This window comes from Ammospiza caudacuta, chromosome 11, assembly GCF_027887145.1.
Source record: "Ammospiza caudacuta isolate bAmmCau1 chromosome 11, bAmmCau1.pri, whole genome shotgun sequence".
In the NCBI taxonomy this organism is placed as follows: domain Eukaryota; kingdom Metazoa; phylum Chordata; class Aves; order Passeriformes; family Passerellidae; genus Ammospiza; species Ammospiza caudacuta.
This window is the reverse complement of record NC_080603.1, coordinates 17,030,130-17,040,433: the sequence shown is the minus strand read 5'-3', so window position 1 is coordinate 17,040,433 and position 10,304 is coordinate 17,030,130. Positions and strand designations below refer to the sequence as shown.

The window sequence follows — 10,304 nt, the reverse complement described above, 5'->3', positions numbered from 1 at the left end:
TAATGAGAGTCATGATCCTTTATGGGACTTGTGTGGTCACTGCCATGTCCCCATGGGTCAGGACTGTTGAAAACACAAAGCTACCTTTATCACAGCCATGAAGTGAAAATCATGAAGGTTTCTTTGACTTATCCAGACATTTGGATTCCAGAAAACTTAGCAGAAAGCATCATATCCACATAACCACATCGGGACCTGCATCTGGGAAAGATGGAAGAAGAAAAGTTTCTCACTTGTCAGCTTCTACAAATGGAATTAGGAAACAGAAAGCTGAAGCAGCAGAGCCTCCTGCATACCCTGGCCTTATGACCTGGGACTTATGTTCTCCACTTAAGCCTCCCAAAGCATGTGCTGAGGACCTATTCCGCAAGGTGACCTATGAGGAGTGGAGTGAGCCTGGCATCGAGGGTAAAAGTTGTGATCTCTGTCGGCAAAACTGTCTCATGAGGTTATGATTGGAATTATACGGGTTATCTGTTGTGAGAATAAACTTCTCATTGCTGTGGTATTTGAAGGGGAATCCCGGAGAAGCAGAAGCTTTGAGCAGTGCTGTAAAGGTGCCGCTTGGCTCCATCTGGAGGTGACAGCTCAGATGACAGACACCGCCAGCTTGGGCAAGCAGCTGGAAGCAAAGCTGAACGCAGAGCAGGAGGCTGCTCCTCTGCCCTGTGTTGGATATATGTCCATTCAAGGCAGCTCTTCAGCCTGTTACTGCCTCTCTTCATATTCAAAAATATTGATAATTGGGGATATGATGGTTTCTGTGCTTTTGTACCTTTGGAGTGGGAGCAATTTCTAGCTGCATTCCCCTTTGGTTCTCCTGAAGGATGCTCTGGAGCCCTGATGGCTTTCTCAGCACTGCACGAGAGGAGACACTGAGAAGCCTGTGTGACCCCTGCTCACCTGCAGAGCCTGGCAGGAAAACAGAAGTTTGCAGTCAGAGTAAGCAAGCAGGGAATTCCAACCAACTGAAATCCTCCAGACTGGCACTAGTCTGAAAACTTCAAGATTTCCACATGGAAGGTGTACTCATGCCATGAACAAATTGAGGCCTAGGCATGAGAGGTACCAAAGTTTGACTTAAATTCAGAATGTAGAGTTCTGTGTCTGGGATGGGGGTGGATGTTGGCTCTGAAGGCCCATGACTGCTGCCTTTTCCTTTTCCTTTTCCTTTTCCTTTTCCTTTTCCTTTTCCTTTTCCTTTTCCTTTTCCTTTTCCTTTTCCTTTTCCTTTTCCTTTTCCTTTTCCTTTTCCTTTTCCTTTTCCTTTTCCTTTTCCTTTTCCTTTTCCTTTTCCTCCCTAGTGACATTTCTGCATTGAACTAGATCATCACTGCACCAGAGACCAACAGGGTAACAACCAAGGGGCCTGGGATCTACACCAAGACACTTAATAATTGCTCCCTGGTAAAGCATAAATAATTGAACAAGAATAAATGTGTGTGTGCACATGAGAGCTCCTCTCTGTATCCCTCAGCAAGGCTCAAGACTTCTGCCCTGGAGAACAAGTTTTGATTCTATTTTCTAATGCCTATTTTGACAAAACCTGCCATGATAGCTGCCTCCCCTGGCAGCCAGGGCTGCAGTTACCTGTCCCTTCTGCACAGCCCCATTTCTCTTCAGTCAGGCATGACAGGAGCCATAGCGGGGCAGGGCGGATTGGCTGCAGCAGCTCCCGTGGGCGCTCTCACCCTCCTCCTGACCCCCGGCAATGAGCCCTGCCCTGCAGCCATCACACCAGATGGAATCTGCATAAGAGAGGAGGTCCTGCTCTTCATGGTCCCTGCTGGGCCTCTGGCACACTGACACTCTGTCTCTGCCCTGGCTTTGGGAACAAGGCTGGGCGCTGTTGTTTGCACTCCCCTGGGTGTGCTGAGCACCTGCTGGCATGAAGTTTTTCCTTCAATATGTGGGCTTCTTTTGTGCTTTTTTCTCTGCTGTGTTTTTGATAATATCTACCTGGACAGACTGCTGGATGGTGAATGCCGATGACTCCCTGGAGGTAAGACTGGGGTGAGGAGAGTCTGATCACCAAAACCAATCTGTGCTAGAGAGAGTTTGTTCCTGGTGTCATTGCTCCACTCCACTCTCATGTTCTTTCTCCCTGTTGTGCTGGATGAAAGTGGATGAGAATGAAAATAATTACTGTGGCAAGAGCAGGAGAAAAGTGGTGTTTTGTGAAATTCTCTTTGCCAGACTTTTTTATCCAGACTGTGCTCTTACTTAATAAGTTCAGGAAAGATCTACAGGCTCTAGTTTTACATGTGCATGAACTTGAGAAGAGTTATCCTGTACCTCCAACTGCATGGATATTTTGAAGATGTCTCTAGTTCTGTAGTTCAGCCTTCTTGGTGGAGACATCCAGCATGTACAACTGTTCTCCTCAAGTCTTTTTTCTGGCCAGCCATTGAGCTACAGGGCTACCAGAAATCTAAGGGGAGCATGGGGACTCAATATCTCCTGGAACTCATGTGGACAGTAGCACTCTTGTATTAGAGAAAGATATTGGCAAAAGGTAATTGCAAACAAGGGAGCAGATTGCTGCTTACAGGCAAGGTGTGCCCCAAAGACTCCAGGTCCAAAATCATCCCTGTTTCTCCAGCACTCAGTACTGTGAATTTGTAATTTTCTTCCCAGCACAGCCGTTCATTTCTGTACATTTAAGCTGCAGGTCCACAGTGTAGGAATCTGCTCTCTGGCAAACTGTATCGTTTAGGCAGTGACGGTGAAACACCTTCCAGGATAGAAAATTTGGCTGAAGTTATCAGGAGGAAACTTTCTATCTGCTATCCAGCATATGAAACCACGAGCTCCTCTGCACTCAGTGGTTGCAATGCAGCATTTAGCTGCAGCACGTGAAGGGGTGAATTATCCGGGGAAAGAAGGATAAAACTAATTACAAGAAAAAATTTTTTCTCTACGCCACAAGAAATCCTGACTGTCTGACTGTCTGACTGTCAGAAACCCTGAAAGGTGGATGTAAGTGCCAAGGTGATGATCCAATGCAGTGCAGCTCCTGGTGGTCAGCATGTCTGCTCAGTGAGCTGCTTTTCAGGATAAATAGAGTGCACCCAGTGGTGCTGGATAGAATCTGACTCTTCATTTGGGAGACATTTCAGATTCCTATCAGAAAGTACTCAGATGAAAGTATCAGTGTACTCAGAAGGGCCAAGGGAGTCCAGTTGTGGGGAAAACCAGATGAGAGAAGCCCAGCTCCTGAGTGAGTCCAGTAAAGAGCTGGTCCGTTACCTGGGGCTGTGTAACCTTGTCTTCCTGGGCAAAGGCACCTGCGATGGGCTGTCCGAAGTGCTCCATTAACACCCAGTTTGGTCATTAGCAACCACTATTCTCACATTCCGGCTCTGAGTGTGAATACTAAATAATGGAGCAAAACGCCCCCAGCCTTAATACCTGACCACTGATCTTAATGACCCTAATGACTCACTGCCTCTCTAAATAGGGAATGTCTATGGCCAGAAAGGCTAGAGTCCGCAGTTACTCCTGTTTTCAGCTGGAAAAAGGGTAAGTTAGGCAACTTTGGCCCCAGAAGAAGGGAACTCCATCCTTCAGCAGCTGCTGGATCGTGGCTGGTTGCTTGGCTTTGACCCTGGTCCTTCACAGGTGGGGAGGATGAAGCCCCCACTGTGGTCCCAGTGGAGAGGAGCATCCCAGGAAGAAGAGGCCAGAGAGTGCCAGGAGCAGCCACCTTCAGATAGGCTGCAGGGACCTGACTCAGCTCTCACAGCCCCTCACCTCCCTTGAGAAACAACAGGTTACAGAAAGTTATTCAAGTTAGTGACTCCCTGTGAAGCATTAAGACAGGGCTGGGTCCATTTTTGCGGTAGTTTGTAGTGGAAAAAGCCCATAATCTGCTTCTCAACGCGGGCTGTATTGTGTAGACAGTCCCTCCCTGTTGCAGGTGGATTATAAATACCACCACTACTGTTAAATGCTGCCTGTTTTACACTCAAGCTGGGCTTGTAATCATTGTCTGCTGGCACCTTCTCAGAGTGCGGTAAAACACTGTGACTAACATCGCTTACGTGTTTGTCTTCTCCGCTTTCCCCAGAAGGAGAAGCGTGCGCTTGTTCTGTAATTTTCCCTTTTTTTCTGTATGAGAGTTATTTTAATATTAATTATACATTATGAATAGGATATAATTATGTGTATTACAGTCATTATGCAGTTCATGTTTTACATGCATACTTGTGTTAGGGAAAGCAGGTCGTGTTTTGTAATCCGAGTGGAGGATGAGGAGCATGGCTGTGATTTTGGCTGCTCTGGGAGTCCTCAGCTGGGCCAGGGAAGCTGGAGCACATCTGCTATAGGGGGAGAGAAGTGATGGGGAATTAGTGCTACCAACATGGTGCAGGAGTCCAGCCATGGATGGGGAAATCCATGTCCCCACATGGTGCTCCATGCCCTGACCCCTGTCCCCTTTACAGCAGTGAGTTCCCGTGTGCCTGAAGGTCTGTGCTGAGAGCACAAGGGAAGATGCTCAAGGGTGACTTGGGAGCAGATTAACAACCAGAAGGATCAACAGTACACAAAGCAGAGGGGAGCAAGTGTTGGCCCTTGGCAGCAGAAAGCAGAATAGCTCAGCAGCAGCTGAGAGCAGCCACAGGTCCCCACAGTGACACCTGTTCCTATCCCTCCTGCACCAGGCAATGGGACAATTATCCCTGGCTGTACACAGGCTGTGTGGAGATGGGCTGGCTCTTGCTTTGCCCAGGAGTAGTGACAACTGAAACATCCCAAGAAAAAAAAAAACATTAAACAAATTTTTCTTAGTCTGGGAAGGGGGTTATTTCACAAGCTAGACCATAACTGTTGTGCTTAAGACCTCTGTTTTGCTTGGAGGGTGACAAAGCCTGGAATCCTGTTAGTCTTCTTATAAATAATTTAGATGTAGATGCTGCTTGTAAGATTTAAAAAACAGTAATAATATCAGCAAGTGAGGAAGTAAGTGACATGATTAGCTGAATGCAGAGTAGTATAAATAAGCCTATGGTGGTTTGGGAGGAAAGAGAAATTATATAAACAAAAGTGGAATAAAATGTAATTTAATAAAAATATGCTAATTTCAAGCACAGCCTGAACAGTGGTGAATTAAGACAGAAGAGGACCTGCAACTGCATTAAGAGGGCCACGGTAAAAATACATTGAATGTAAACATAGCAAATTGTTTTACGAGACTCTGTTCTCTTGAAAAGCACAGAATCAATGAAATTAGTTTTTTCCATCACTGCTTCTCATTTTTCATCATATTTTTCATTAAATATGCTCTGAAATTCTCAGAAACGTTAAGCACTTCTCATCTTCATGAAACAAAACATGTAGATTATTTTCATTCAAATATAAATAGCATCTCTTCTGCCAGTCTGAAGCAGCGAGTCATTTTTCCTCCCCTTTGATCCAGACAGCACTATCACAGAGGAGGTGCACAGCTTGGCTCAGACATTGTGTTGTGGAGAAAATATTACAGTTGGCTACAGACCTCAGTACATCCTGAATAAGACTTTATTATGTGCCCGAGATATGTTATTATCTGCTTTGTGATTTACACAGTGCAAGAAAAATGAATTTATTGCATCATCCAAGCAAGCTTGGTCCCCTTCCCCTGCATGAAGCTCCTTTGCTGGGAGAGTTTCTCTTTCCATTAACTGCAGCGGGTGTCACTGGCAGAAGTGGGCGGGCTGGAGTCCAAGGCTGCACCAACATTAACTCTGCTCCTCCTATGAGCAATTCCAGGAATATTTTAAAGGAGCTTGTTGCCATATTTGCATTGGAAATGGAAACGCCTCCCGTATTAAAGTGATTTATGGAAGGCTGGGCTGGGAATGGTATCTACGGCTGGAGGACAGACGATTAACCACGATGCTGCTGCCTGGCCTGGCCCAGTCTGCGTGTCTCAGTGATGACTGTGGCTTGGGCACGCGTGGTCCCGGGGCTGGCAGCACAGAGGGAGCCCCAGGGCTGGGATCAGCACCCCCAGGGCCGGGATCAGCATCAGCTGCCTCTGGTTTTCCAGCCAGTGTTTACAGCTGAGTCATCTGGGGGCAGCCCTCCCCGGGCTCACATCCAGACTCCTCTGCACTCCTCTCCCACTCTCTGAGCTGCTCCTTAGCCATCAGGAGGATGATGTAAGGAAGGGGAGCACAGGCAGCAAAATCTTGGGTTGTCTGGTCCATAGCCCTGCCCAGCTCAGCCTAGACAAGAGTTTGACAATGAGTGAGCGAACCTGCTCTTAGATCTTTCTGGTCAGCCACCCCCCAGCTCCTCCCAGAAATTTCCTTAAAAATTTGTATCCTTACTAGGAAAGGCTTTTTTCCCTAATGTCTAGTCTGAATTCTTTTGCTCTAATGTAAAAACATTAGTAGGGACATAGAAAACATTGTCCTTTCTCTCCATATTTCTACTTTTTCTCTTCAAGCTAAACATTCTGGTTTACCATCATTGTACCTGGACCAGGATTTCTGTTGAAGGACTAAGACAACCACCTGCTGCATTGGTGGATATTTTAACCTATGGTCTCTTTTGTCCTCTCAATCCACAGGTGAGTACGAAATGCCGTGGCCTGTGGTGGGAATGTGTCACAAACGTTTTTGATGGGATCCAAACTTGTGATGAGTACGACTCCATCTACGCCGAGCATTCTGGTATGTAAGAGTCAGAGATGTTTCTGCAAGTGGTGGGGACACTTGAGTGCAGACTAAGAGTATCTGTTCCACTCAGTGACAGATAATTAGAGGCATGTTTCTTTTCTCAGTCAGGTATTACTGCCAGGGGAAGCTGAAAAAAGCTGAACACCAGAAAATAAAATGTTCCCGTGGCATCTGACCCCATTCCCTGCCCACATTTCCATTCCTTGTGCACTGGAATGATCTGCTTTTGTCCTGCAGTGAAGCTGGTGCTGACCCGAGCCATGATGATAACAGCAGACCTCCTGTCAGGATTTGGATTTCTCTTCCTGGTCCTGGGACTGGACTGTGTGAAATTCCTTCCCGACGAGCCGCTCATCAAGCTGCGAATCTGCCTGGTGGCTGGGGTTATGTTGCTCCTTGCAGGTATTTCCCCACAGGGTTCCCATTCTGTAGAACACCCTTTAGCAAAGTGGGGAAGCATTAAAAGCCTTCTTTTATTTTGGCTGGTGATTTTCTGTAGGGGAAAGGATCTTTATTTGATTTATTTGTGTAATGCAGCTTCTTCTGCTCACCACCTGCCTTAAACAGCATGTAGCTGAGTTTATCTGCTTTCAGTTCATGCTTTGACCAGGTGAGTTGGCTTTGCGTTGACTGACTTCCATTTATTGCTGTTTCACTGTGGAGCAGTTGAGGTTGTTGATACAGCAAAGAGATCTTGCTGTGGGTCTCTAGACCAGTTGCTGAAAGACTAGAAAGTCCTGGCATCCTGGTTTGGTTCCTGGCTCTGCCACAGATTGTGTGACCTTGGGCAAGTCACTTATCCCAAAATCTCTGCAGCTGATCTCTAATAAAAGGATAATAGCATGTCTGTCCCTTCTAGGTGAAAAATACCCAACTGGCTGAGGTGCTTTGCTGTTACAGCCAGTGGGAGAATTTTAAACACGAAAATAGCCAACTAAGTACCAAATAATATAATTTGACTTTTTGCCGATATCAAGCAGATATCTCTTCTTCAGTCTAAGCAGATTTAATAACACACCCCAGCCACTGGGAGCACATGTAAAACACATCAAGAGGCTCTTTGAAACATCTTCCAATTCACTTCTCAAAGTTTGTCTGATAAGCACATCATCAAAGTTCTGAAAATCAGAAAAAAACAAATCAGAAAATTGAATTCTGGAGACAACTTTACAAGCAGCTGAGATGGGAGGAGTTTCCTGCCTTTTGCTGCAGAAATCTGAGTGCTGCCAGTGTGCTGGAAGTGTGTGTGAGTGCTGAGCCAAGAGGTGCAGCCTCTGCCTGGCAGTACAGGGTATCAGCAGGAGCCAGGGTGAATCCACCTGAGCATGGACAGGGGCCAAAACCTGCTGTCCCAGGAAGGTCTTCCCACCCTGCAGCTGTACTTTAGGTCTGATCCCCCATGGTTGTGTGTGGCCCCTCTCTCCAGGTCTCCCTGGCATCACGGGCTCCGTGTGGTACGCCGTGGATGTCTACGTGGAGCGCTCCTCCCTGCTCTTCCACAACATCTTCTTGGGCATCCAGTACAAGTTTGGTTGGTCCTGCTGGCTTGGGATGGCGGGGTCACTTGGCTGCTTCTTGTCCGGGTCCCTGCTCACCTGCTGCATGTATCTCTTCAGAGGTGAGGAAGCATGGCTGAGGCACAGCTCAGGGACAGAGCCATTGCTCAAGGTGTGCTACAGGGTGGGGAAAGTCCTTTGGCATGGTTGCTCATCATCCAGGGGTGGTATTTTCAGCTGTAAAATGGGAATAGTCTTAGGCAGCTCCAGAAAGAACATCAAGGTCTTCATGTGGGAGCTGGGGTGTAAGGATGACATAAAGTGTGTTGTTGTTATTATATCACACCTTGGAGTGCTGCTTTCCCTAAATAACGAAACTTTGCAGCTGAAAGTCACTAAGCACTCATTAGCAGTTCCTATTTCTCTCCCTGTGCCTCACAGAGACCAGTTCTGGAAGATTCCATTCTGCCTACTCCTTGAGGAAGGACTATTCCTCAGCTGCCACCTTCGTAACAAACGTGCATTTGCCATCCTCCCAGACAGCCACCTCCAAAATGTATGCGGTGGACACAAGGGTGTGAGCAGGAGGTAAGTGCTCCAGAAAGAGCTCTGCTTTGATTTGTAGTGGATTGCACAGAGACTCAAGCTCCTGTGGTTGTGATACAGATGCAGTTGAATTTCAAGGATCTACTGTATGCTACGATGTTTGCATTATGAGAGCTTCAAAATACCTTTCCTTCAAGAAAGTAAACTCTGAGAAGATCCTGCTTTCTGGAATCCTCTTGATTTGAGTGCTGAGACCACTTGTATAAGCACAGACTGAAATAACCAACACAAACTCCTTTCAGCATTTGTCTCAACAATATTGGAGGAAATGAGGTAAACCAGCCATTCCAGAGCACAGTGTTTTGCATGAAGACCCCCAAACGGCAAGATGGATCTGTTCCATGTCTGGCAATGTGTCAACAGAGGAGAAAAGGAGAAAATCCTGCCAAAGGGAGGGACTGACTGCCTGACCAACATCTGGACCCCGTGCCCTCAGCAGGAGGGTCTGCCCCTCTTACAGGCAGCTGGGGAGCTTTTCAAGAGATAAGAGCTGTGTTAAATATCTGACCCTCTCTTTGGTCCATGAGTCTGCAGTGAGAAATGATTGTAAATGCAGGTGCATTCTTGCCTGAAAAATACAGTCCTTCTCAGTCAGTGTTAAAAGGTACACCACTAAACTCAGTGAAATCTGAAAATTGCCAGCTTCATTCTGCTTAATAAAAACATTTATTGGACAAAGTGAGTGAAGATCCAAAATCTGAACTTGTGCATTACAATTTATCTACATTAACTAGAAGCTAGGATAAATGATACTAAAATCTATTGTCCCTTTCCATCAAAAGGTATTTAAGCCTAGTTCAGGACTGCTGTCCCTGGCTGCAATCCAGGCTGCCACAGGCTGGATGAGGTTAGGGCATCAGCCAGATCTTCACTAGGGTGGGAGATGAAAACCCCTGTGTGGCTTAACATGTTCCATAAGGATGGATGTGAACATTTTTCATGCCTTTAATAGAGAGAAGCTGAGACAGACTTTTCTTAGGGGTGATAGGAACTGTCCAAATCCAGTCCTTTCTGACCATGGGCACCACACCACATCATGGCCACTGAGGGTTGAGAATAATCTCCCAGCACAGAGATTTATCTGCTTAGGGACAGTGGAGAAACAAAGCTGGAGTCTCAGCTGGGTGTGAAGCACTACCAGAGGGAGGCTTCCTCCATGGGCTGCTTGATGGGGAGGCTGGATTTCCTTCTCCCAGACAGCATGAAGTGAAACTTTATCTTACGTGGGCCAGAGGGAGATGGGCTGGCTGAGGCTGGAGTGAGCTGCATCCCAAGCAGCACTTCTGATAACTCCTATGATGGAAGATGTAGGGCTGAGTCCTCTGATGGGCTCCCCTGGAAGCAGCACCTTGTGCTGCAGCACAGAGCTGACCAGCAAGGCCAAAACATAACCCAGCCCTGACATGGCTCCAAGCTGAGAAAAACCCAGGGTCTGGAACAGACAGGACAACAGCAGCTCCATATGGCTCTGCTGCAGGCCCAGGCACCTCCACAGGGCTCAGGGCACAGCACAACAATCTCAGCAGAGCCAGGCACC

The 10,304-nt window shown here is 46.9% G+C and overlaps 1 protein-coding gene across 2 annotated transcripts; it reads left to right on the top strand.

Annotated features, from left to right (window-relative positions):
* Positions 1-1,803: 1,803 nt before the first annotated feature.
* On the top strand, positions 1,804-9,366 carry CLDN16 (claudin 16). 2 transcript variants are annotated; one of them, XM_058812526.1, is made up of 6 exons: positions 1,804-2,002; positions 6,557-6,659; positions 6,903-7,067; positions 8,092-8,283; positions 8,603-8,749; positions 8,828-9,366. In XM_058812526.1, exons 1-5 carry the CDS (start codon positions 1,889-1,891, stop codon positions 8,740-8,742), a joined length of 714 nt encoding a protein of 237 aa, XP_058668509.1. In that variant the 5' UTR covers positions 1,804-1,888; the 3' UTR covers positions 8,743-8,749; positions 8,828-9,366. The 2 variants fall into 2 exon arrangements, with proteins under 2 accessions (XP_058668509.1, XP_058668508.1); XM_058812525.1 differs by having other exon boundaries at positions 8,603-9,366.
* Positions 9,367-10,304: the final 938 nt, after the last annotated feature.

Excerpts from the sequence above, each read along its gene's own strand:
- CLDN16 (XM_058812526.1), top strand. The coding sequence starts at position 1,889 with ATGAAGTTTTTCCTTCAATATGTGGGCTTCTTTTGTGCTTTTTTCTCT. Across the intron at positions 6,660-6,902 it reads CATCTACGCCGAGCATTCTG|TGAAGCTGGTGCTGACCCGA; the intron begins GTATGTAAGAGT and ends TTTGTCCTGCAG. Across the intron at positions 7,068-8,091 it reads GGTTATGTTGCTCCTTGCAG|GTCTCCCTGGCATCACGGGC; the intron begins GTATTTCCCCAC and ends CCCTCTCTCCAG.